The following is a 27847-nucleotide window of genomic DNA, read 5'->3' on the forward strand; positions in this document are numbered from 1 at the left end:
CATTGCTCCATCCCTCGGGCTCTGACCCCACAAGGCAGCTTCCCCTGACCTGATCTGGTGCCACAGCCGCTGCTTCCCTTCTGCCCCCATGAAAAGGTGGGTAGGGAGGTCCTGCCAGCATCCTTCTGTCACCTGCAAGAGAGAAAAGGTAAGCAGGATGCCAGGAGTGCCCACGTCTCTCACAGGTGAAACGGGGCATCTCTAACTACAGATGGGCCCTTTAGAAAGCCTTACCTGCTGAGTGCAGTTAGACGTTTGTGCCCATTTCATATGTTAGTTGTATAAAAATACACCTCCCCTCCTCTGGACCCTTGGTTCCGAATGCCTCCAAACGGAGAAAAGCCACCTTCCTCCTTACCCAGTGGCCTCTCTCTGGTGTCCAGCGGAGGCCTCTCTGTCTCACAGGAATCCAGGTCCATTTCTGCAAAGAGATCCTTTCCCTGAGAAAGAAACAAGGATTCAAAACAGAGAATGAATGGTGAGAAATGTTAGAAGGAGAATGACAAAGACTTAAAGGGTGTTAGATCTCATTCCATGGATGTCTTCCAAGAAAAAGGATGGGCCATCAGTAGAGCATTATGGGATGTTCTCCGTCCTGCTTGGATCCCCTTGGGAGTATCCAGAGCAAAGTCTCTCTCACCTGCTTTCTCTCCTCTGCCTGACTCAGGAGAAAACCTTCGGCCAGGGCCACCGCCTGGGAACTGGTCTCCGCTCCACAGTCCCTCACCCAGCTCTCCATCTCCGGTGGAAGGACAGCCAGGAACTGCTCCAAGATCACCAGGTCCAGCATCTCAGCTTTCGTGTGCCTTTCTGGCTTCAACCATTGGTGGCAAAAGTGGTAGAGTCGGCGGCAAACCTCTCGGGGTCCTTTGGCCTCCTGGCAGCAGAACTGCCTCAACTGCTGGCTCTGCACCTCTGAGCAGAGGGTGTCCTCCTCACCCAGGATCTTCTGCACAGATTTTTCCCAGAATCCCTCACTGCTCTCAGTTTGGATGTCATGGCCTCTTCCTGCTCCAGGGCCAGCTGAGTCTCGCTTATCCATCTGTGCTCTCAGGAAGTCTCTGAGAGATCGGAAGGAACCCTTTGGTCTTCTGCCAAGTTCTGTCCGTCTTAATGAGAAGCTCTAGCAAATCCTATAAAGCAAATACATTGTTTAGTTACAGAATTTTTAGGTCAGAAGAAGAGAAATGTTCCCTGAGCAAGCATGGATGAGTCTTCCTAGGAACCAGGGTGGGACTGTACCAAAAAATGAGATATCTTCTGAAGAAGAAGACGGAGGAGGAGGAGGAGAGGAGAAGGAGAGGAGGAGGAGGAAGCAGACTCTAGCCCTCCTAGAAGGAAGATTGCGATGCAAAATGTGGAGGCAACTGAAGGGATTTCTCTGAGGTGAATCAGTCTAGTTGCTCCTGCCTTTGAGTAAATGCAAGAAGTCAGAACTGACTGACAAGGGAATAATTTGTATCTTGTGGAAAATGGATGCCTGGCTCTAGTGGGGGTCCTCGCCTGGGGGTCCTCAGGAGTTGCTCCTCACCCCCCCCCCCATTCCCCTGCTTCTGTCTCCTTTTCCTGCACTTGGTCTCTCTGCCGCTCTCCAGACAGACTCCTGGGGTGGGGTCCCTTTTCCTTTGCTCTGAGGGCCAGGAATGTATCTGAACAAGGGCCAAGTGGGTGGAGCCAAAGACATCTCCCTTGAAGCTTCGGGCGAAGGGCAGGAAATTTATTATTCTCTTAGATGGCTGAACACACACACAGCCATTGATGCCAAGGTCCCTGGAGGCTCAGTGAAGAGCAGCGCCCATTTCCGGCTGCTTTGCCAGCAACAATCCCTTTGGGAGAGAGAGGATGTGGTCCTGGGATGCCCTGCTCTGGGTGCGAGGGGACTGCTGTAGTGGCCTCCGTGGGGAGCTGCCCTGGGAGACACTGGGAAACTGGTCCCCAATGCAGCAGCCAGACTTTCCTTCCTCCCTCCCTGTGGGGTTTTCTTTGGAGGGGGGGCTAGTCCACATCCTCGTCCAGCTTTGGAAAACCATTTGCAGATGTTTCCTCTGTTGTGCAATGAGGCTGAGCGACATCACAGAGAGTTAAAGTCCCAGGGACTCCTTTGTACTGTATAAAGAAGGGAGATTTCGTGGGAGTCATTGTTTTTCTGAAAGGGGGGGCGGGGGCCAACTGAGAGCGCTGCAGACCTGGCCCCTCCCTGGCAGGACCCTCTCCTCCCCCCTGACTTGGGGTCCCCCCCTGCAGGAGCAGATCAGTCCCCCCAGGCCCCCTCCCCTGCTGCAGCCCTGGGACCCCCACCAGATCCCAGAGAGAGGGGAGACTCACCAGATCCCAGGAGGGGGAGAGCGAGGCAGCCCTTGCAGCAGAGACACCCAAGCAGGGAAGGACTGGGGAGGGAGGGGCCTTGGCTCTGGAGGACCTGCCCCCCCTTGCTTCCTGTCCTCTCTAGGAAGGCAGCTCACTTCCCTTTAACCCTTGCCAAGCCGAGTCCCTCCAGCTCAGCCCTCTCTCGCTTGGCAGATCCTCAGATTCTTATTATTTCTTATGGATTTTGGGGGGCAGCTGCCCCCCCCGTCTACGCCAATGCCCAGATATCCTTTTGGGGGTGAGGCTCTGAGCATCTCCCTCCCTTGGCCAGAAACCAGAGGAAGAGCTTGCAGGGAAAAGGGCTTTGCAGGAGGCAAGGAAGCTCCTCCTGGAATTCAGGAGTGGAGAGAGAGGAGGGGACCCCAGGGTCATCTAGTCCAACCCCCAGCAATGCAGGAATCTCAGCTCAAGCATCCAGGGCACATGGCCGTCTGATCTCTGCTTAGAAACCTCCAAGGAAGGAGAGTCCCCCACCTCCCAAGGGAGACCTTTCCCCTGCCCAACTGCTCTTAGATCTCCCTCAAGGCAACTGGGTCCTGAGTTCGAGCCCTGCTGAAACAATCGCACTGGCTGCCGAGGAGGAACCAAGCAAAGTTCATAATAAATAAATCCCATTCTCGTCATAAATGAGTAATACCTTCTTATGCTCTGTGACAATGGGGAAGAGCAGAAACTAGCGCCAGCAGCTCAAAGTAAGTATCTTGCCTTCCGGTATCCATTTCTTTGGTTGCTTCTGTAGCAGGAACCCCACCCCCCACCCCAATCATTCAGTTTGTACAAACTTCACACACACACTCACACTCACACACTACATACGCTACGCTTCTGTTATAAATTCATAGAAAATCAACCATACATCGGTTTTGCGCTGTTCCACTTTTATTTTACTCCATGAAGGAAGGACTACAAAATGGGGAAGGTTTGATACAGGGCAGCCATAATCCCTTCACCATCCCAGCACATCTACAGGAGCCCTGCCCAGTTATGGCTATGCCAACCCTGATGGTCCCAGACAGAAGACCATCAAGATCACAAAGAACTTGCATATGGGAGTGGATTCAGCATGGACTGGAACAAAGGACAATGATCAGATCTTCCCTCAGGGGGCAGGAAACTGCAAACTCCCCTTTGTCTCCTGGAAGTGACTCGTGGGGAGGGGGAGAAGGGAACCAGCCAGGTGACAAGACACTCAGGTTACCACCAACTCCTCCCTCAACCCCTCCTTTCTGTGATGTATGCATGATGTTTCTGGGGGTGGGCTAGACCTAGAGCAGGGGAATTTCAAAAGTAATTATAAGGTCTTGCACACCATTTTTCTGTGTCTTTCCTCTCACCTGCAAGTAAGGGGAGCACCCTGCTGCAACAGTTCAATAAAGGCCAAGCCTACAGGCTGCTGATTTGCTCCAATTTACTCTGGTTGGTGTCTTTACTTTTTGTCCAAGGGAGCCCTCGGATTTTTCCGGTAACACTTCCATCCTCCCAATAGCACATTCCCCAAGTGAATTTTAACGCAGATGATGCGGTGTGTGTTCCTGGGTGCCAGGATGAGGCCGGAGGCTTTTCCTGCCCCCTTTCCTGCTGCTGCTGCCCCTCCACCTAGGAGTCCTCACAAGGGAGCTGGTCCTGGAGCAAGAACTGTGAGGGGGGAGACTCCATCCTTCCACCTGCCTTGCCCCGCCCTCCAGTCTCTGCTTCTCAATTTGTATTGTATTATTTTATGTACTGTGGCTTGCCGTTGCTTTATTGATTATAGTTTAGATATTATTGTAACTGTTGAGTGGATTTCTGTTCAACTTTTATATGTCGATATTATTATTTTATACTATTCTAACAATTGTTGAATGTTACTTTTTTGATGGAGTTTGCCTATTTTAAAGTTATGTTTTATTATCACATTTTTGTATTGCATTAGATGTACATTTTTTTGTTCCTTCAGCTTGTAAACCGCCATGAGTATTGTAAGATAGAAAGGCGGTATACAAATCCAAAATGATGATGATGACCTCTGCCCAAGAGGCTGCAGGGCTCAGGGTGGTCCTCTGGGACAAGGGATTGGGTCCAAGGTGGGTCCAGCCATCCAAGGTGGGTTTCGTAGTGTCACCTGACCCAGATTTTTCTTTCCTCTGCAGAATGTCATCGCTCAGCCAGAGTTGGCCTACCTGTGGCCCAATCGAAGAGAAGGTGAGCCCCACACCTTGGAGACCCTTGTCCCTTCTTTGCCCAAGACTCACCTCCCAAGTTTTCTTGCTGGGAGACCTGCAGGACCTGCTCCCTGCCTGGCAGGAACTTCCCACCTGGTCTGGGAGGGCAGCGCCTGGACTGACTCCAGCTACAACAAGCGGAGAGGACTCTGGGGTTGGGGTCTTGTGGAGGGGTGTTTGCTAGCAGGGGTGCTTCCTCTTTCCTTTGCCCCCCATGGTCTCCCTGCCTGAGCTGACAGAGCTGGTCTCGCAGGCGGAGTTGAAGACAACCTAACTGCTGGCGCTGGCCGACTTTGAAATCTGTGCTGAGGCAGCTGGCTCTGGGGTGGCTCAGGACTTCCTGGTTGCCCTGATGACCATGGGGCTGTCCCAGCTGGTCACCCCCAAGGCAGATGGCCAGCCACACTGGGCAAGAGAAAGGGGGTTGAAGGTGGGGGACTTTGACCCAGTCCCTTGGTTGGACTACTGCAAGCCGTTCTACATAGGGCTGCCTCTGAAGACACTTCAGAAATTCCATCTGGTGCAGGATTCAGCGGCCAGGTTGCTCGCTGGAGCATCTTGCACTGATCCTGCCAATTAGTTTCCTGGCCCAATTCAAACTGCTGTTTTTAATACATTTCCAACCTGGGAGTTTTGGCGGAAGGATGGGTTAAAATGTGGGGAATTAAAGGCCTGTGGAAAAACTATGTCTCTCGTTTTGATTCTCTTCCATACAGAGGATTTGATCCTCAAAGATTTATAGCCAGTCGTCCACACAGTGCAGGATTTGAAGACTGGAAGAATGACAAACCCTGCTGATAAAACCAAAACAAACTCACGCCTCAAAAGTCATAAAAATGTCAGCGGTACTAAGAGAGATGACCTTCAGCAGGGAATCTTTGGATTTAGAACTTTTGGTCTTGAAAGGAAAAGGAGAAAACCCTGAGTCAATGATCGCAGCAGAAGACACAGGGGACCAAGACCCAGAAACACTCCGGCAAACTAAACACATCCCTTTCATTTTTTATGACATTCAAACATCCAATACAAAAAAACTTCAGTTATATTTTTCTTACTGCATCTCTTCAATTGTTAGTTTTTAAGATAGTTTTTAATTTTAAGATAATCCTGCAAATGAATTGAATTGTTTACAATAACTTTTCAAATAATTGTACATTGTTCCGTCAGAATCTTTGTTGTAACTTTGTTGCAAGCCAGAGGAAACAAGCTCGCTCCATCTTCCATGCGACAGCCCGTGAGGTCGAGACTCTCTCTGGTGTCGCTGGATCAAGTGGATCAATTTCCTTGCATTACCTAAAGAGTTTTAAATGTCCATTTAATTGTTACTGTTTTGAAATTCATTGTTTATTGTGTTATTATCTCCCATTGGTCTGGACACTATTCTGTTGTTGCAGCCTGAAATAGGATGAGCTTTTTCTGCTGTTGCATCACACTCAGGTTGACTAATGTTTAGCTTGTGGTCCACTAAGACCCCTAGATCCTTTTCACAGGTACTACTGGCAAGCCAGGTCCCCCTCCGCCCCCACCTCTTACATTGGTGCAGCTGGTTCTTCCTGCCAAAGTGCAGAACCTTAGATTTGTCCCTCTTGGAATTCTTTTTGTTACGGTCATTTTGAACCCTGATTCTGTCTTCTGTGGCACTAGATTCTCCTCCCAGTTTGGATGGGGAACAAGCCAAGGGAAGGAAAATGTCTCTGAGTTATATGCTCAGGTTGTATATATGTGCAAATAAAACCAGGTATCCTGAAGACTCCACAGTCTTTGTTGCTAACCTTCGTTCCCAGAAGACTAAACCCCGGGTAAGGAGAAGCACCCCAGAGTTTCTTGTTACACAGAGATTGGGGTGCTGGATAAGTAAAGGACACACCCCAGAGGTCAGAGCAATGGCGGATCGTGGCATCTCAAATGGCAGTGCCGCCCTGTACAATGCCAAATTCTGGCACCGCCACCCCCTTGCCTCAGGCCTTCCATTGGATTTCATAGTTGTTGCGCCCCAGAAGCTGTGCACCCGCTGCAAGCAAACTGGCCATGTTCCAGTTGCACCAAAAATAGAAGGCGATGCATTATGCAAGATGAGTTTTCAGGCTCCAATCAAAGAGCTTGTGAATGGGAAAAGTAGGAGAAAAAGCAGAGGCAGCTAACTTTTTTTAAACAAGGAAAGAGTAGCATATTGGAGTTTTATGAAAAAGAATCTTCAGGGGATGGGGGCCAGACAAGGTTTTGAAAATGGTATAGGTGCAATATATTCTGAACAGAAAGCAAAACTAATTGTAAATAATGTCAAAACAAACAAAAAAAAATCCTTCCAGTAGCACACTTCTTCAGATACACTTCTTCAGATACTGTGTGTATCTGAAGAAGTGTGCATGCACACGAAAGCTCATACCAAGAACTGACTTAGTTGGTCTTTAAGGTGCTACTGGAAGGAATTTTTTTTGTTTTGACTATGGCAGACCAACACGGCTCCCTATCTGTAACTGGAAATAACTGTAAGTAACTGCGGCCACGCAGGTACTGCAGGCAGCGGGCGCTCGCCTTTCCCCATTTTGACAGCTCTCAATACAAAGTTTCCGAGTTCAATTGACCGTGACTGATCTAATCAAAATGTTGCAAGCTGTTTCCGGAAGGCGAAAGTACTTTGAACCTCAGAGGCCGTATTCTTCATAAATTCACCAAAAATCAGCCGTACATCGGATTTCCACCGGACCACTTTTATTCTGCTCCATATTACAGGGACTATCAAAGGGGGGTGGCCTGATACTAGTCAGCCATAATCCCTCAACCAAGCAGTCACGTACTCTGCGGCCCTTCCCAGTTGGCATGACCACCTTGATTGTTATCTCGATAAGCTCAGACGAAAGACTATCAAGGACATAATGAGTTGCATATGCTAGTGTATTCGGCACGGACTCGGACAAAAGGACCATGACCGGATTTTCCCCAGGGGGCAGGAAACTGCGCCTTACCCTTTGTTTCCCAAGAATGACTCATGTGGGGGAAGACTGGGGGGCTTCGACCAGGTGTCAGGATACTCAGATTACCTGCACAGCCCCTCCTCGACCCCTCCTATTTTTAATGTAGTCATGATGTAAATATGATGTATTTCTGGGGGTGTAACTTAAGGGATTAGAAACTAATAAAAGCAGGGGGTCTTCTAGCTTGCACCAGGCGTCCTACTGGGAAGATCCAGTTCTCTGAGTGCATGTTCTGGAAGTTGGGCAATAGGGGCAGTGCAGGATTCCTTTTGGTGTACCGACCTCCCCGCTGCACCAAGGATTCCCTGTCTGAGCTGCTTCAGGTCGTGGCGGATTTTCTCCTAGAGACACCTAGTTTGGTTGTCCTAGGGGATTTTAACATCCATGCCGACACGACCTTACAAGGGGCAGCTCGGGACTTCGTGGAAAGCATGGCCTCCATGGGGCTGTCCCTGAATAAGTTTGGCCCAACTCATAGTCATGGACATGCCTTAGACCTGGTGTTCACCTCTAGTGACGTGGGTGATCTGACACTAAGTAAAAGTGAAACAAAAGAAGTGCCATGGTCAGATCACTTCCTGGTGCGACTGGACTTCTCCGCGACCCTTCCCCTCTGCAGGGAGGTGGGACCAATTCGGATGGTCCGCCCCCGCCACTTAATGGATCCAAATGGTTTCCAGAGAGTGGTAGGGGATGCCTTATCCCATGTTGATGGCCTTTCAGCTGATTCCCTGGTGGCCCGCTGGAATGCGGAGTTAACCAGGGCTATCGACTGTCTGGCTCCGAAGCGCCCTCTCCGATTGCATGGAGCCCGGGCAGCTCCGTGGTTTTCTTCGGAGCTGAGGGCGATGAAACAATCGCTGAGACGGCTAGAGCGTCGGTGGCAAAAAACTCACTCCGAATCTGACCGGACACAGGTTAGAGCTCAACGTCGAGCCTACCAAGTGGCGATAGCGACGGCGAAGAAGACTTTCTTCACCGCCTCTATTGCATCTGCAGAAAATAGTAGCAGGAGACTTTTTCAGGTGGTTCGTAATTTAACAGAACCACCTTTACCACCGGGGCTTTGTAAAGACCCCAAGATCTCCTGCAACGATTTTGCAAAGTTTTTTGCGGATAAAATCACTCATATTCGGAAGGAGCTAGACACCACCGTGGGAGCAGGGCTGGGGCGGGAGAGTGCTAGAGCTCTGCCTGGTCAAGTTGCATGGAATCGATTTCAATCCATTACCCCCGAGGATGTGGACAGGCTGCTTGGACGCGTGAAACCAACCACCTGTCCCCTGGATCCTTGCCCATCCTGGCTAATAAAAGCAAGCCGGGAAGGGCTGGGTGATGGGCTCTGCGGGGTGGTGAATGCTTCCCTCTGTGAGGGAGCATTCCCAGATCCGCTGAAAGAGGCGGTCATCAAACCGCTTCTTAAAAAACCATCTTTAGACCCGGCCAGTATGGCCAACTATCGCCCAGTCTCAAATCTTCCATTCTTGGGCAAGGTGATTGAGCGCGTGGTTGCTGAACAACTCCAGGCACGCCTGGAGGATGCGGACCATTTGGATCCCTTCCAATCGGGATTCAGGCCTCATCATGGGACTGAAACTGCCTTGGTCGCGCTGGTTGATGATCTCCGGCGAGCTAGGGACAAAGGTGAGAGTTGTTTCCTAGTTCTGCTGGATCTCTCAGCGGCCTTTGATACAATCGACCATAACATCCTTCTGGACCGTCTAGGAGGGCTGGGAGCTGGGGGCACTGTTATACAGTGGTTTCGCTCCTTCCTCCTGGGCCGTGTTCAGAAAGTGGTGGTGGGGGATGAGTGTTCAGACCCCTGGGCCCTCACTTGTGGGGTGCCTCAGGGTTCCGTCCTCTCCCCCATGCTTTTTAACATCTATATGAAGCCGCTGGGAGAGATCATCAGGGGGTTTGGACTGGGTGTCCATCAATATGCAGATGATACCCAGCTCTACCTCTCTTTCAAATCAGAACCAGTGAAGGCGGTGAAGGTCCTGTGTGAGTGCCTGGAGGCGGTTGGAGGATGGATGGCGGCTAATGGATTGAGGTTGAATCCTGACAAGACAGAAGTACTGTTTTTGGGGGACAGGGGGCGGGCTGGTGTGGGGGACTCCCTGGTCCTGAATGGGGTAACTGTGCCCCTGAAGGACCAGGTGCGCAGCCTGGGAGTCATTTTGGACTCACAGCTGTCCATGGAGGCGCAGGTCAATTCTGTATCCAGGGCAGCTGTCTACCAACTCCACCTGGTACGCAGGCTGAGACCCTACCTGCCCGCGGACTGTCTCGCCAGAGTGGTGCATGCTCTAGTTATCTCCCGCTTGGACTACTGCAATGCGCTCTACGTGGGGCTACCTTTGAAGGTGACTCGGAAACTACAACTAATCCAGAATGCGGCAGCTAGACTGGTGACTGGGGGCAGCCGCCGAGACCACATAACACCGGTCTTGAAAGACCTACATTGGCTCCCAGTACGTTTCCGAGCACAATTCAAAGTGCTGGTGTTGACCTTTAAAGCCCTAAACGGCCTCGGCCCAGTATACCTGAAGGAGCGTCTCCACCCCCATCGTTCTGCCCGGACGCTGAGGTCCAGCGCCGAGGGCCTTCTGGCGGTTCCCTCATTACGAGAAGCAAAGCTACAGGGAACCAGGCAGAGGGCCTTCTCGGTAGTGGCACCCGCCTTGTGGAACGCCCTCCAATCAGATGTCAAAGTGATAAATAACTACCTTACTTTCAGAAGACATCTTAAGGCAGCCCTGTTCAGGGAAGTTTTTAATCTGTGATATTTTAGTGTATTTCTGGTTTTTGTGGAAGCCGCCCAGAGTGGCTGGGGAAACCCAGCCAGATGGGCGGGGTACAAATAATAAATTATTATTATTATTATTATTATTCTTTTGTTCGGGGCTTCCATCTTGCTTCACCTCGTGGGCGGTGGGAGTCCTGTCGCGACAGTCTTTCTTCAATAAAGACCAAGCCTACAGGCTGCTGATTTGCTCCAATTTACTCTGGTTGGTGTCTTTACTTTTCGTCCAAGGGAGCCCTCGGATTTTCCGGTAACAGTGCCTGTGGTCCTAAGACGTAACCAAGTGTGAGAGGTGTGTTTTATCAACAGCCCTCCTGCAACCTCCATTGACTCAAAGAAGCAACAAGGGAAGGTCAAAACTTCCTTGTCCCAAGAGGCTTTGGGGAAGTGAGGGCTTTGCATGAAAGCGCTGGTGGCATGCTGCTTCTATGGGGATGTTCTAAATTATTTCAATATACCAGATATATCTGAATTACATTAATGTGTAATTCTTTCTTAAATTATTACACCTTTTCCATATGCTTAGCTGTTTCTATCGTAAGTGCAAGCTGCTTTGAATCCTTCTCTCAGGGAGAAAGGCAGGATAACAACATGCAATATGTTTAGAATTATTGAGTGAAAATTAAGGCCCTTGGCCTGCAATCCCAAGGGCCCCTGGGGCAAATCAGATCAACTCCTCCTATACTGGAGACAAGAGATGTCAAAAACCACCTCCCAAGTTCTGGCTCCTCCAATGCCTTGATCCTCTCTTCATCGGAGATCCAACATCAGCAGGGCCAACCAAAATGGAGAGCATTTGAAGGTCCACCGCCCCCCCTGACAACCCCCCCCCAAACTGGAGATATCCACTCACACTCTTGAGTAATAAAACTGCTTTCATATCCCCCCCCCATCTTTGGCCAGGGCACTGGAGGAAGGAAGAAGGATACGAAAGGAAGATGCAGCCCAGCTGCAGGCGGAACAGCAGGGGCCTCTGAGTTCTGATGGGAGGGGCCAGGTGGGCCCAGGTCCAGGTGAGGGGGTTGCCATGGTGACAAGGACCCGCCCTCCTTTGTGACATCTCTTGCTTCTCCTTTAAAAGCCACTGACTTGCAGGCAGCCATTGTGGGTTAGGAGTGAGGCGAGAGGAGGAGAGAGGAGTTGGTCTGCGGTTGGGGTCAGAGTTAGGCTTGGATGGGCATTTTAGAGAGTTAGCTAGTTCAGAGAGGAAGGTGGGATTTTTTTTCCTGGACGAAATGGGCAGGCTGTAAGTAGGATTCTTTCCCTTTCTCTTGGTCTCCTGGGGGGGGGGGTGAGTCCTGGGGTCCCCTGCACAGCCTTGGCTCTCTGGAAATTGACCCGGCCCGTCTTCTCCAGAGAGCTCAGCTCCTCCACACTCTTTCCCTGCCTTCCCCATTTCTCTCCCCTCTCATCATCCGCTTTTATTAGGACATTCCTAGCCCACTTTCCTCCCAGGGGCTCAAAGTGGCCTCCATGGTTCTCCCTGCCACCATTTTTTTATCTTCTCAGCAGCCCTGCAAAGTAGGCTAGGCTGGCCCAAGGTCCACCAGGGAGCTCCATGGCTGAGTGGGGATTTGAATCCTGCTCTCCCAGCTCCTCCTAGTCCAGCCCTCCAACCACTGCCCCTCTGCCTGGCTCCATCTTGCATCTCTCCAGCTGCCCAAAGCCATCAGCCTTCTCCCCCTTCATGGGGGTCTTTCTGGTTCCAAGGAAGACTCCACCACCTTCCTCTCTCAGCCCCCCGCACAGACACAAGCACACCCCACCCATTGGGGCTCCTGAGTCGCTCTCTCCGCCCTGCTCCTCTCTTCTAGGTTCAGGTGGTTCAGGGCCCTGTTCAGCTGCCAGAGGAGGAACAGGATGGCCCCTCTGCAAGTCCCGGAGGAGCCCCGTGGTGATAGGTGAGCAAGTGTGGACACCGAAGGGCTAGGGGGCATCTCAGGGTGCAGTTCTCTGGGAGCCCCCCCGCCCCCCGAAAGAGCTGACTTTCCTCCTCTGCTCTCTTCCAGGACATCTTGGGGCACTTGGAGCACTTCAGGGATCAATCCCTGAGCCTGGCCCTGGCCTTGGAGGCCCTCCTCCAGCTGAGGTGAGGTTTTTTTTGGTGGGGGATGGACAGGGTTGTGGGGGTGGGTGGGCGGCAGAACTCCAGGGGGAGCTCCGGGTGGGGAAGAGCAGGCAGGAGGGAGAAGGGGGCAAGGGAGACTCGGAGGAGGCAGCATCTAACCCTCTCCCCCCTTCATCTCTGGAGCATCATGAGGCCAAAGTTCAGCGGTGATATGCGCAGTGATATCCTGCACAGGACGTTTGAGGCAGTGCTGAAAGGGGCTGAGAAGGTGGAGGACAGAGAAGTATGTCCTCTGTCTTGACTTCCCTTTGCACAGCTCTTTCTTCTGCTCACACCCTTGAAATATTTAACGCAAAAGATGAGACAAAAGACATTTGAATCGGCTAATAAATGTGGGAAACTGCTAGCCTGGCAGATGAAAAAAAAGACAAAAACTTAACACCATTAAAAATTTGGAAGTGGAAGGAAAGAATATACAGAATCCAGTGGAGATTAGAAAATGTTTCCAGAGATACTTTAAACAACTATATACACAAGGGCCACAGAAAGAGATTGATTTAGACCAATTTTGTAGACCAAATGGTCTACAAAAAATCTCTCAAGAAAATAATCTAATGTTGAACTATAGAATAACGGAACAGGAGGTAGAAGGTGCCATCCAGAATATGCAACTGGGTAAATCTCCAGGACCGGATATTATAGATCTTTGAAAGATTGGTTAATTCAACCACTAAAGGAAGTTTGCAATGGAATTTTTGAGGGGGGGAAAGCACCAGAGTCGTGGAAGGGAGCTTATATTACACTTATACCGAAAACTGAGACACAACTTAAGAATTACCGCCCCATATCTAATAAATATTATTTAAAAAGAATCTGAGACCAGGGAGAAGAGTCGGTAGAAGAAGATTGGAAGAAATTTAAGGACTATTTACAGAAACACTGTAAAATTAAGGAATGTAAGAAGGATGCTGGAATGAAGTTATGTGGTTTTAGCAATAATGTTATTAAGGGGTACGTAAAAATGGATTGTTAACATGTGAAAACGTAAGGTTATAATATATTATGATAAAATATTAAGATAAAAGCAAAAAGGGTAAGGACTTGCTGAAACAACTATTTAACTAGAATACAAAAAAGGGAGGTGTGAGGAGGTCCGGGAAACAAGCAAATGAAAAATAAGACATGGAAAGAACGATTTATTTTTAACTGTTTTTATACATTTTGTATTTTGTATTTTTTTGTTCTTTTTCTTTTTTCTTTTCTCTCTCTTCATTTTAGCTTTATAACTTCTTTGAAACTCTAATAAATATTATTTAAAAAGAATTACCGCCCCATATCTCTGCTTAATGTGGAATATAAAATTTTTGCAGACATTCTGGCTAATTTTTTTAAAAAAGTACTAGCGGAAGAGATACATAAAGACCAAGCAGGCTTTCTCCTGGGCAGACATTTGTCTGACAATACGAGAAATATAATTAATATCTTAGAAAAAATTACAAGTGAACATTAATACCAAAACAGTTTTGATATTTGTAGACGCGGAGAAAGCTTTTGACAACATTTCTTAAGAGTTTTATGAAGAAAAATCTTCAGGGGATGGGGGTTGGTCAAGGCTTTGGAAATGGTATAGGTGCAATTTATTCAGAACAAAAAGCTATACTAATTGTTAACAATGTGGTGACGGAGGAATTTAAGATAGAGAAAGGGACATGACAAGGTTGCCCAATTTCCCCATTGCTTTTTATTTCGGTCCTGGAGGTTCTCCTAAATATGATTAGAAGGGACCAATTGGTTAAAGGTATACAAGTCGGAGCCAAACAGTACAAAGTGAAAGCATTTGCAGATGATCTAGTATTGACATTACAGGAGCCAGAATCTAGTACTAAAAGAGTTCTTGAACTGATTCAAGAATTTGGTCAGGTAGCGGGTTTTAAGTTGAATAAGATGAAAACTAAGGTTTTAGAGAAAAATCTAACAGTGTCTGAGAGAGAGAGGTTTCAGAAGGAGACAGGATTAACACTGGTTAAGAAAGTTAAATACCTAGGGGTTAATATGACTGCTAAGAATGTGAATTTATTTAAGGATAACTATGAAAAATGTTGGATGGAAGTGAAAAGGACCTAGAAATATATCGTTGCTAGGCCGAATTGCCGCGATAAAAATGAATGTATTGCCAAGGATGCTGTTTCTGTTTCAAACATTGCAAATCCTGGATAAAATGGAGTGTTTCAAGAAGTGGCAGAGAGATATCTCTAGATTTGTCTGGCAGGGCAAGAAGCCTCGAATAAAATTTAAGATATTAACTGATGCTAAAGAAAGAGGTGGATTTGCCCTGCCAGACTTAAAACTTTATTATGAATCAGCCGCCTTTTGTTGGCTGAGAGAATGGCTGCTTCTTGGGAACACAGACATTTTGGATTTAGAAGGTTTTAACAATGAATTTGGGTGGCATGCATATCTGTGGTATGATAAGGTCAAAGCACATAAAGCATTTAAAAACCATATTGTCAGGAAAGCACTGTTTAATGTTTGGAAAAGATATAAAGATCTACTTGAAAGTAAAACCCCAAGGTGGTTGTCACCGATGGAAGCGAAGGCTCAGAAAAAGCTCAATATGGAGGCCAAAAGGCCGAAATATTGGGAGATTTTGGAACGAGAAGGAGATAAATTGAAATTGCAGAGCTTTGAGAAACTAAAAGATAAAGTGCGAGATTGGCTTCATTATTATCAAATAAGGGAGGCTTATAATCTGGATAAGAAAATTGGCTTCCAGGTGGAAAAATCAAAATTAGAAATAGAATTGTTAGATTCCAATGCAGCTATGTGGTTTTAGTAGTAATGCTATAAAGGATTAAGTAAAAGTGGATTGTTAACAGGCCAGAATGTAAAGCTATAATATATTAAGATAAACTATTAAGATAAAAATACGGTGGAAAGGATTTGCTGAAATATCTAACAGAACTAGAATACAAAAAAGGGAGTCTGCTTCCCCTGCTTGTAGATAGAACAAAGCAAAGAGACTTACAAAGCGGAAACCCTGAAAGACTCTTCTTTGAAAAGATATAAAATCCAACACCAAAAAGTGGTCTCCCCCTGAGTTTGCAGGAGCGGAGGGGGGAAGATTTAAGCTTTATTCCTGCATGAAAAGTGGAGTTTGAAGTTAAATCTGCTGTCTCAAAGCACTGAAAACGGACTGCCTTTTGAAAGGAACTTGACTTGAAGGGGAAAATTAAGACCTCTATGTAACTCTGCGAAAAAGATACAGTGTTTCTGGACTTCTTCTGAATTTAAAGAAACCTTTTTAGGGTTTCACAGTAGCTATTTGGGACTCTGAAATTGTAGCTCTGAAAGGCTGGGGGGGCTTTGTAAAGATTACATTTGTTGCTAAAGATGGCAAACTGAAGTTGTCCCCCTAGAGAAAAGTGACATTGTTGCAATAACATTGGAAAATTCCTCTCTTGCAATTACAACTACGCCACTGGAAAATTCCTTCTCAAAACAAATTTTTAACAAATCTCCCAGGCGTGGGATCGACCTTGAATTCTTATGAGAGGGCTATGGCAGATGGTAAAGAAAAACTAGACTCAGCATATCATACCAGGTCAGGCAAAACATACCATCAGCGAAGGCCTTCAACCCCAGGAGTAACAGGAGGAGCAGCTGCCACACAGACTAAATCAAAAACTATGTCAACTGACAATGTATTAACCCAGGCACTTAGCAAAATAAATGACTGTTTGGAAAATTTAGCAAAAGAAGTGGTTGATACAAAAAAAACAGGTGGTGGCAGCATCAGCAAAAATTGATGTCAATACAGCAAGTATCAATGATCTGGTAAAGAAAGTGACTTTTAATACAGAATCTATTGAAAAATTAATTGAGGAATCAGCTACGACTCGGAAAGTAGCTGAGGAAGCAAAACAGATTGCATCTGCTGCTGAGGAGAAGGTTTTACATGCATATAAGAAATTGGAGGATCATGTTCTGGCACTGTCTTGTACAGAATTGCAAGCTAAGGAGAAAAATCTGAGAATTAGAGCGGTGCCTGAAAGTGAGAAGGAGAATCTGGCGGACTTTCTTACAAAGGAATTTACAGATTTTTGGCAAGAGGAATTGGGGAAGGAAGAATTTAAGATTGTGAGTGCTTTTAGAATTGGGGCACGACAGAAGAACAACAGGGTAAGAGATTGCCTGATCACCTTGCGAACGAAAGAAGAAAGAGACAAAATTTTAAATTTGCACTACCAAAGAACTTTGGAAATTGGAGATTCATTTGTGGAGATCTTTAAGGATATTCCAAAACACATTTTGGATATACTATAGAGATCTCGTGGTTCTGTTGAGAAGAAATAAGATACTTTTCAGCTGGGAATTTCCCCAAGGCCTATCGTTTAAATATAAAGAAAGGAAAATAAGAATAAGAACAGTAAATGACAAAGACAAGTTTCTGAAAGATTACGGAGAACATCTTCAGAAATATGCAGAATCAGAAGAAGTGCCAAAAACACTGGAAAAAGGATTTTTGGGCATAGTAAATCTACCATTTGGACTCCCTAGCCCAGAGAAGGTAACACCACCGACAGAAGAAGAGCAACTACTTGGAGCAGTGGGAGGTGAAACGAAGTAATCCTATCATGGCTCTGCAACTCCTAAGTTGGAACTGTAATGGACTGAATTCCCCTCGAAAGAGAAGAAGTGTGTTTCATATATTGAAAAAAGAACAATTGGATTTGATTTGCTTGCAAGAAACACATGTAATGAGGCAACACAGGAAATTACTTATTAATAAGAGATTGGGACAAGAGTTTATTTCATCGGACAAAGTTTAAAAAAGAGGAGTTGTGATATATGTAAAGGAGAGATTCTTACCGAAATTAATTTTTAAAGATGAACAAGGAAGATATTTGGCAGTCGAAATTCAACATCAAGGAGAAAAAATTTTGGTAGTTGGAATTTATGCTCCGAACGAGGGAAAATCTGAATTTTTTAGGAAGTTGCATGAGACTTTACTGGAACATTTGGATTACAATTTAATTTTGATGGGAGATATGAATGGAGTGGTATCTACGAATATGGACAAAGCACAAAAACAGGTAGTCACCAACAATGGTAGACTACCTAAAACTTTTTTTGAAATGACTGACAATATGGATTTGGTGAGTAAAGAACCCTCTGGGAAGAGAGGGAACCTTCTTTTCTGAAGCCAAAATGACATGGACCAGAATCGACCAAATATGGATAACTAGAGGGATGGCACCAAAGATAAAGAAAGTGGAAATCTGCCCAAAAACCTGCTCCGACCAGGAGATGAAACAAATAACAACTGGCTCTTTTAGATGGAGGATGAATGACACCTTATTCAGAGATGAAGAAGTTTATAAAAAGGCCCAAAAAACCTTGAGAGACTATTTTGAAATAAATATGAATACTGAAGTTGAAAAAAGAATAATTTGGGACGCAAGTAAAGCTGTTATGAGAGGGTTCCTGATTCAACAGAATGTAATAAAGAAGAAAAGCCAAAATGAGAAGAAAGATAAAATTTTAGAGAAAATAAAAGAAGGGGAAAAGAAATTGAGAGTAAAACCAAAGTCACAAGAGATTTTGAGAGAAATAAAATTATTTCAAACGCAATATACGGAACTGATGAATCAAGAAATAGTATGGAAGATTAAACAAATGAGACAAAAGACTTTTGAATCGGCAAATAAGTGTGGGAAACTTCTGGCTTGGCAAATGAGAAAAAGACAAAAATTAAATACCATTACAAATTTAGAGGTGGAAGGGAAGAACATACATAACCCAACTGAGATCAGAAATTGCTTTCAAAGGTACTTTAAACAACTATATTCACAAGGGCCACAGAAAGATATAGACATAGAATGTTTTTTAAAGGCAAATGGATTACAAAAAATTTCACAAGAAAGTAAATTGATGTTGAACTATAAAATTTCAGAACAGGAATTAGAAGGTGCCATTCAAAGCATGCAACTGGGCAAGTCTCCAGGACCGGATGGGCTTCCAGGTACTACAAATTTTTGAAGGAGTATTTAATACAACCTTTGAAGGAAGTCTGCAATGAGATTTTGGAAGGGAAAAGGGCGCCAGAGTCATGGAAAGAAGCATACATTACGCTTATACCGAAAACAGAGACTGAAAAGACTCAACTTAAGAACTACTGCCCCATATCCTTATTAAATGTGGATTACAAAATTTTTGTTGATATTTTGGCTAAAAGATTGAAAAAAGTATTGATGAAAGAGATTCATAAAGACCAAGCAGGCTTTCTCCCGGGAAGGCATCTGTCTGATAATTTGAGGAATATAATTGACATTTTGGAAAAATTAGAAGTGAATATAAATACGAACCTGTGTATCTGAAGAAGTGTGCATGCACACGAAAGCTCATACCAAGAACTAACTTAGTTGGTCTTTAAGGTGCTACTGGAAGGAATTTTTTTTGTTTTGACTATGGCAGACCAACACGGCTACCTATCTGTAACTATAAATACGAAAGCAGTTTTTATATTTGTGGATGCGGAGAAAGCCTTTGATAATATTTCTTGGAGTTTTATGAAAAGGAATTTACATGGGATGGGGGTAGGGCAAGGGTTTGAAAATGGTATAGGTGCAATTTATTCTGAACAGAAAGCAAAATTAATTGTAAATAATGTGGTTACGGATGAATTTAAGATAGAAAAAGGGACACGACAGGGGTGCCCAATTTCCCCATTGCTTTTTATATCGGTTTTGGAGGTTTTGCTGAACATGATCAGGAAGGACCAGTTGGTTAAAGGGATACAGGTCGGAGCCAAACAGTACAAGTTGAGAGCATTTGTAGATGACTTAGTCTTGACATTACAGGAGCCAGAATCTAGTACGAAAAGGGTTTTAGACCTAATTAACGAATTTGGTCAAGTGGCAGGATTCAAATTGAACAAGTCAAAAACTAAAGTTTTAGAGAAAAATTTAACATCAATTGAAAAAGAAAGGTTTCAGATTAAGATGACAGCAAAAAATGTGAATTTATTTAAAGATAATTATGAAAAATGCTGGTCAGAAGTGAAAAGAGATTTAGAAATATGGTCAAATGTGAAGCTTTATGTTATAAAAATGAATGTATTGCCTAGAATGTTGTTTTTGTTTCAAACATTGCAAATTGTGGACAAGATGGGCTGTTTCAAGAAGTGGCAGAAAGACATTTCTAGATTTGTCTGGCAGGGCAAAAAACCCAGAATAAAATTTAAGATATTAACTGATGTAAAGGAAAGGGGGGGGTTGCCATGCCGGACTTCAAACTTTATTATGAATCAGCAGCTTTCTGCTGGTTGAAAGATTGGCTGCTTCTTGAGGACACAGACATTTTGGATTTGGAAGGCTTTAATAATGTCTTCGGGTGGCATGCATGGCTGGCCAATTGGTACCAAAGAAGGACAGAACTTTATTTATGTACGCAACAACTGCAGCAAGAATTCTTATCGCAAAATATTGGAAGACACAAGATTTACCCACTATGGAGGAATGGCAGATGAAGCTGATCGATTACATGGGATTGGCAGAAATGACTGGCAGAATCCAAGACCAGGGAAAAGAGTTGGCGGAAGAGGATTGGAGGAAATTTAAAGACTATTTACAGAAATACTGCAAAATTAATGAATGTTAGAATGATGTTGGACAGAAATTAAATGGTTACCAGCTGTAATGTAAAGGTTGAACAACAAGCTAAAATAAGTTATATTAAGTTATAATAAGGATTTGCTGAATTAAGAATCTGAATTGGAATACAAAAGGGGGAGGTGAGAGGAGGTCCGGGATACAAGGTAATGGAAATAAGAAATGGGAATTATATTTGTTTTGTTTTGTTTGTTTAATTGTGTATTTTTGCTTTTTTGTCTGTTGTCTTTTCTTTCTGTATTAAATTGGAAAATTTTAATAAATATCTTTTTTAAAAAATGAAATCACAAGCGGGAGAAGCTTGTGAACTTGGGATTCGGCTGGCACCTTTTGCGCCTCCCCTACTCGCGGGGAAACCCTGTTTAGGGGATCTGGAGCGACGTGGGGTGAGTGGCGCGGTGCTTCGAATTGACTGCTTCTTTCACGGAGTGAAGCCGCATTGCTGTTGCCGGAGAGCGCTGACTTTTTCCTGTGGACAATTGGATTTTAAACAACTACCCGTGAGCAGAACGGAAAATTGGATCTTTAAATACCTTAATTTGGCACCAAAACGGGAAGGTCTTAAACAGGAAGTTCGCCTTCCCCTTTTGTAAATAGATTGAAGCAAAGACGTTACAAGCTAAAATCTTTGAAAGCTTTTGGCAAAGGATTAAATTTCCATCGGTTAAAATTACAAAACCCCCCTTGGAGGCAGGAGAAGAGGGGGGAAATTTTGGACTTAGCGAGCCTGCAGGAGAGAGTGAAAAATCAAATTACCACTGCTCTGAACCTGGAAAAGGGCTGCTAGAAAGAGTGAAGTTTTGGGAGAGTTCATTGACTGCGAACAGGACGTATTTGACAGCTAGCTAAACAAAAGAAAGATACTGTTTCTATTGTCCTCTTCTGCGTTTAAAAAGGAGGAAAAGTAACTAAAAATTGAAACTATCTTTATGGCTTGAGTTGTGTTTGAAAAGATTGATACAAGTGGAGACTGTTTCCCTCTAGAGGGAGCTTTTGAAACTGTTACAGGAGTGTAACTGGGGAATCGCCAGCTGTGAGATAAGAAATTGTGAGAACCAGAGATTGACCTTGAACCATTCAAAATGTTGATAGGAGAAGCCATAGTGACGGCATTATGTAAGATAAGCTGTTCGCTGGAACAGCTTCATAAGAAGACAGATGACATGTTTTTTAAAATTGACAACTTGGAACAAAAAGTGACTAATTTGAGACAAAAAGTGAGCACCAATACAGAAACAATTCAGGACTTGGTACAGGAATCTACTTTGGCAGAACAAGTTGTGGAGAAGGAGAAAGCTGTTGTTGTTGAACCTAAAGTGATACAAGCGGGATCCTCAGTCTTACAGAAGCAAATTGAGGACTACAAGTGGAGGCCTTTTATGATTGAATCTAGAAAAAGTCAAGATTTTGAGGATCAGAACTCTGCTTGGACTGAAGAAGGAAAGTTGGAAAGATCCCTCTATGCAGGGATTAATTGACTTCTGGGAGTTTGAAACATGTCTTGAAACACTTTAGGGACCTTAGCTTCAACTATGGAAATTTGGCTGACCTGTCCAGAAGGAATAAAAGTATTGTTAGGTTGGAGTCTTCCGGAGATCTGCTCGTTAGCATTAAAGAATATGAAGAAGACCTGCAGAAGGGACTTGGAAAAGAGTTAAGAGCCTCGGACATAAGATCTCCAGGTTGATGGACTATATGGAATTGACGGAAAGGACTGGCAGAATCCGAAACCAGGGAGAGGAGATGGTGGAAGAAGATTGGAAAATTTAAAGTTTATATATAAAAATACTGTAAAATTAATGAGTGATAGAAAAATGGTGGAATGAAACTTTATGGCCTTAGCAGAAATGTTATAAGGAGATAAGCATATATAAGTATTTTAGTTTTAATGGAAAATAAGGTTAAAAAATATGTTAAGATATTTAGAATATGATAGAAAATAGAGAAAGATGGAAAGGATTTGCTGAAACAATTAATAGAAGTGGAATACAAAAAGGGAGGTGTGAGGAGGTCGAGGAAACAAGGGAATGAAAGATAGAATATGGAAAAGGTGTGATGTATGTTTTTAAACTGTTTTTGTTTTGTTTTATTAAGGGTTAGGGTTGGGGATAGGGTTTTGTTTTGTTTAGTTTAATGTGTTTAGGTTCATGTGTTTAGGCTGTGTTTTGCACAGTATTGTGTGTTTTTTCTCTTTTGTTTTTTTCCCTTCTTTTCTTTTTTTCTCTTTTCTCTTGCATGGGGGGGTACAGGAAAAAGGACACAATTCGTCAGAGTATGAAGAGAAGGTTCCTCCCACGTTGCATTTGTAGGATGAAACGTGACACTGAGAACTTAGTTGGTTCTCTCTAGTTCTCTGGCTTTACACGTTTTTGAGAAAGCCATGCTTTCATCCTGTATGTTTATAGTGTGAAATCTTCAGATGTAGGGTACATAAATTTTAAAGATGAAAATAAATAAGGATAATGACAAGTTGGAACACGTGCAAAGGAAGGTGATTTATGTCTTTATGTGGTGCTGAATTGAATAAAATATTGGTGGGGGCCAGGTAAGGCCCGCCTAGCACAATCAATCACATGATGCATGCATGCCATTGGAATGTTGATGCCTACCAACTGGGGGGTGGCCCCCTCAAATATATTATTGGGGGACAAAGACCCCTTGGCCTCGAAGTTGGCTCCTAATCTCTACAGCCACAGGTCTAAGGACAGTCACAACATAAAAGCACAATATAAAAACACAATACACATCTGTAACCCCTCCTCCCCACCACATTTGAAAAGGACATTACATGTCAATCAGCCAAAGGCCTGGTTTAAAAGGTGCTGATTTGCCTGTCTCCTAAAGCTGTATGATGGTTTTTCCAACCTTTGTATGAAATCTTCGATGGGAAGTGAGACTGGCGCTCTGACTGAAGCTTTTCCCACATTCCACACACTGATAGGGTTTGTCCTCTGTATGAATTCTCTGATGGGAAGTGAGATTGGAGTTACTATTGAAGCTTTTTCCACATTCCATACACTGATAGGGTTTCTCCCCTGTATGAATTCTCTGATGGGAAGTGAGACTGGAGTTACTATTGAAGCTTTTTCCACATTCCACACACTGATAGGGTTTCTCCCCTGTATGAATTCTTTGGTGGGAAGTGAGATGGGAGCTCATACTGAAGCTCTTTCCACATTCCATGCACTGATAGGGTTTCTCCCCTGTATGAATTCTGTGATGGGAATTGAGATCAGAGCTCTGACTGAAGCTCTTTCCACATTCCATGCACTGATAGGGTTTTTCCCCTCTATGAATTCTTCGATGCTTAGTGAGAGAGGAGCTGCTACTGAAGCTCTTTCCACATTCCACACATTGATAGGGCTTCTCCCCTGAATGAATTCTTTGATGGGAAGTGAGTTTGGAGCTTTCAGTGAAGCTCTTTCCGCATTCCACACACTGATAGGGTTTCTCCCCTGCATGAATTCTTTGATGGGAAGTGAGACTGGCGCTCTGACTGAAGTTCTTTCCACATTCCACACATTTATAGGGTTTCTCCCCTGTATGAATTCTCTGATGGGAAGTGAGACTGGCGCTCTGACTGAAGCTCTTTCCACATTCCACACACTGATAGGGCTTCTCCCCTGAATGAATTCTTTGATGGGAAGTGAGTTTGGAGCTTTCAGTGAAGCTCTTTCCACATTCCACACACTGATAGGGTTTCTCCCCTGCATGAATTCTTTGATGGGAAGTGAGACTGGCGCTCTGACTGAAGTTCTTTCCACATTCCACACATTTATAGGGTTTCTCCCCTGTATGAATTCTTTGATGGGCAGTGAGACTGGTGCTCTGACTGAAGCTCTTTCCACATTCCACACACTGATACGGTTTCTCCCCTGTATGAATTCTTTGATGGGAAGTGAGACTGGCGCTCTGACTGAAGCTCTTTCCACATTCCACGCACTGATAGGGCTTCTCCCCTTTATGAATTCTTTGATGGGAAGTGAGATGGGAGCTCATACTGAAGCTCTTTCCACATTCCATACACTGATAGGGTTTCTCCCCTGTATGAATTCTTTGATGGAAAGTGAGACTGGCACTCTGACTGAAACTCTTTCCACATTCCACACATTTATAGGGTTTCTCCCCTGTATGAATTCTTTGATGGGCAGTGAGATGGGAGCTCTGTCTGAAGCTCTTTCCACATTCCACGCACTGATAGGGTTTCTCCCCTGTATGAATTCTGTGATGGCAAGTGAGGTCAGAGCTCTTTCTGAAGCTCTTTCCACATTCCACACAGTGATAGGGTTCCTCCCCTGTATGAATTCTTTGATGGGAAGTAAGAGAGGAGCTTTGTCTGAAGCTCTTTCCACATTCCATGCACTGATAGGGTTTCTTTCCGATGAGATTTCTTTGATGGGATGTAGAATGCGAACTGTGACTGCATCTCTCTCCACACTCCAAATTTTTCTGTGGCTTCTCCTCTCTGGGGATGTTGTTGTGGTCACCTTTGTTCTCGATTTCCAATTCATCACAATCTGCAGTGGAGACAAAAAGGGATTAGAGCCTCAGGAACAAATCAAGAAGAACTGAAGGGAATTGGGTGAGTGTTCATTACCTTTGTTGTTTGTCATTAACCAACATATTTATTATTAGATTCTGATGGGTTGTTGAATGTTCCTTTATTTGATATACAGTAGTGGTAAAATTCTCGAAGACACAAACATGAGTCTGACCAAACTGCGGGAGGCAGTGGAAGACAGGAGTGCCTGGCGTGCTCTGGTCCATGGGGTCACGAATAGTCAGACACGACTAAACAACAACAGTGGTAAAATTGTGGAAGCCTTCTGGGGGAAGGTGTATTTCAGAGGTTTTATGGCTCATAACACCGGCTCATAACAACAGCACTTCTTTTGGAGTAATATCGTGAAATTATTTATCAATGGAAAGATAATTTAATCAAGAATGTAATGAAACAAAGTTTGTTCAATTATGTGAACTTAATCAAAAGTTATAGCAAAATAACCAGAAAAAGGAAGCACAACTTGCTTAGGATGACTTTTGTCAGTGTTACAGGTAGGTAGCCATGTTGATCTGCTTTAGTCAAAACAAAATAAAAAAATTCCTTCCAGTAGCACCTTAGAGAGCAACTAAGTTTGTTTCCCCCTAGAGGAAGCTTCTGAAACTGTTACAAGAGCTGGTTCAGGGGAATTTTCCACTTGTAAGATAAAACTCTGTGACTGTGGGACTGACCTTGGACTTTTTAAGTGCTATGGCAGATGGGAAAGAAAAAGTAGATTTGTCATTCCCAGACAAAACATTAAGATCTGGGAATTCCTTGCGAAGAGCATCAACATCTGGTCCTTCTGTTCCACCTGCAGCCGTACTGACACAATCTAAACCAAGGGGAATGTCATCAGAAGAAGCTTTAGCAATTGCATTAGGTAAGATAAATGAATCTTTGGAGCAACTCAATAAGAAGGCAGATGCAACGAATGTGAAAGTGGATGCTACAAATGCTGGAAATATTAAAATTGATTTAAATATAGAAAGTATAAATAACTTTTACATGCCTGTTGTCTTTGTCCATGGAGTTTTCTTGGCAGGGATACTGGAGTGGCTTACCGGTTCCTCCTCCAGGTGGATCACGTTTGGTCAAAACTCTCCACTATGACCTGTTCATCTTGGGTGCCCTGCTCGGCATAGTTCATAGCTTCTCTGAGTTCTTCAAGCCCCTTTGCCACGGCAAGGCAGTGATAACTTGGGACAAAAGGTGAGTGCTAACATAGAAACTATTCAGAAACTGATACAGGAATCTACTTCGATCCAACAGACTGCAGAGGAAGCCAGGGAAAAAGTTGCTGCCGTGGAAATTAAGGTAACACAATTGGAAACACAGAGAGTCCCAGATCTGCAGAGGCAACTTGAGGACCACAAGTTGATGCTTTCTATGTTTGAGCTTAAGGGAAAAAATAGTCATATTTGAGGATCAGAGCTGTACCTGAATTGGAGAAGGATCGTTTGATAGACTTTCTCACGCAGCAATTTGCAGAGTTTTGGGATTTGGATTTGGAACAAGAAGAATTTAAAATTGTGAGTGCCTTTAGACTTGGAAGAGGAGGGAAGAAGAATAGAGTAAAAGACTGTTTGATTACTCTCCGATCTAAAGAACAGAGAGATAAAATTTTGGGTAGGCACTATCAGAAGACCTTGGTAATACAGCAGTCAAGAGTGGAAATATTCAAAGATATCCCGAAACATCTTTTGGACCTTAGGTCCAGTTATGGAGATCTGGTTGTCCTGCTGAGAAAGAACAGAATCATTTTCAGGTGGGAATTTCCCCAAGGCCTATCCTTTAGTTTTAAAGGAAGGAAAATAAAAATAAGATCAGTTGAGGACAAAGAAAAGTTTCTGAGTAATTACGAAGAAGACCTGCAGAAGGAACTTGGAAAAGAGCCAGGAGTGGACAGAAGACCACCGGACAGAGAATCAGAGAAAGTACTGGACGGAAGATCACCAATACTGGACATAGCAACACTACCCTTTGGACTGGACAGCCCAGGGAAAGTGATACCAACACCACCAACAGAACAAGAGCAAGAATTGGGTGCAGTAGGAGGAAAATCAAAGTAACTACATCATGGCACTGCAAGCATTAAGTTGGAATGTTAATGGACTGAACTCCCCGGAAAAAGGGGGAAAGTCTTTCATTTATTGAAAAAAGAACAATTGGACTTGATTTGTCTACAAGAAACACATGTGATAAGGCTACACAGGAAAGTATTGAGTAATAAAAGATTGGGACTTGAATTTATCTCATCAGACAAAGTTAAAAAAAGAGGAGTAGTACTTTATGCAAAGGAGAGCCTATCACCCAAATTTCTATTTAAAGATGACCAAGGAAGATTTGTTGCAATTGAAATCCAATCGCAAGGAGAGAAATTTCTGATAGTAGGTATCTATGCACCAAACGAAGGAAAATCGGAATTTTTTAAAAAGTTACATGAGACTTTGATGGACTATATGGATTATAATATGATTCTGATGGGGGACATGAATGGAGTGGTGTCTACAAATATGGACAAGGCACAGAGACAGGTAGTTACCAAGGATGGTAGACTACCAAAAACCTTTTTCGATATGACTGACAATATGGATTTGGTTGATATCTGGAGAATGAAGAACCCCTTGGGAAGAGAGGGAACTTTCTTCTCTGAGGCCAAAATGACATGGACAAGAATTCACCAAATCTGGGTAACTAGAGGGCTGGCTCCGAAGACTAGAAAGGTGGAAATTTGCCCTAAAACTTGCTCCGACCATAATGCTGTGAAAATGGAACTAAAACTAACACCAACTGGTTCCTTCAGATGGAGGATGAATGACACTTTGTTCAGGAACGAAGAAGTGACAAAGAAGGCCCAAAAAACTTTGAGAGATTATTTTGAGATAAATATGAACACCACTGTTGAAAAAAGAGTAATTTGGGACGCAAGCAAAGCGGTTATGAGAGGATTTTTGATACAACAGAATGAGATTAAGAAGAGAGTTCAAAATGAGAAAAAAGACAAGATTTTGGAGAAAATAAAGGAAGGAGAGAAGAAACTGAGAGTGAAACCAAAGTTGCAGGAGATCCTGAAAGAGGATCAAGTACAATATATGAAAATGATAGAAATGGAAAATTAAACAGATGAGACAAAAGACATTTGAATCAGCAAATAAATGCGGAAAACTGCTGGCTTGGCAAATAAAAAAAGACAAAAATTTAATACCATTACAAATCT

The 27847-nt window shown here is 44.2% G+C and overlaps 2 protein-coding genes across 7 annotated transcripts in view; both read right to left on the reverse strand.

Annotated features, from left to right (window-relative positions):
• Positions 1–27847, reverse strand: part of LOC309369084 (uncharacterized protein) — an 86943-nt gene that overhangs the window by 44253 nt on the left and 14843 nt on the right. For 2 of the 6 annotated variants that reach the window (XM_081909722.1, XM_081909721.1), the window contains exons 2-3: positions 641–1133; positions 359–440 (exon numbers count right to left, since the gene is read on the reverse strand). The exons of 3 other annotated variants lie outside the window; for them this stretch is intronic. In XM_081909722.1, the coding sequence (XP_081765848.1) occupies positions 359–440; positions 641–1042 (484 nt within the window). In that variant the 5' untranslated portion in view covers positions 1043–1133. The remainder of the gene's footprint in view (positions 1–358; positions 441–640; positions 1134–27847) is intronic. One more of the 6 variants, XM_081909718.1, reaches the window with a different exon arrangement.
• LOC309369153 (uncharacterized protein) overlaps positions 22331–27847 on the reverse strand; it is a 33436-nt gene continuing 27919 nt past the window's right edge. Inside the window, exon 3 of the mRNA XM_081909886.1 lies at positions 22331–24604. Within this exon, the coding sequence (XP_081766012.1) occupies positions 22926–24604 (1679 nt within the window). The 3' untranslated portion in view covers positions 22331–22925. The remainder of the gene's footprint in view (positions 24605–27847) is intronic.

This window comes from Podarcis melisellensis (assembly GCF_964234715.1).
Source record: "Podarcis melisellensis genome assembly, chromosome: 4".
In the NCBI taxonomy this organism is placed as follows: Eukaryota; Metazoa; Chordata; class Lepidosauria; order Squamata; family Lacertidae; genus Podarcis; species Podarcis melisellensis.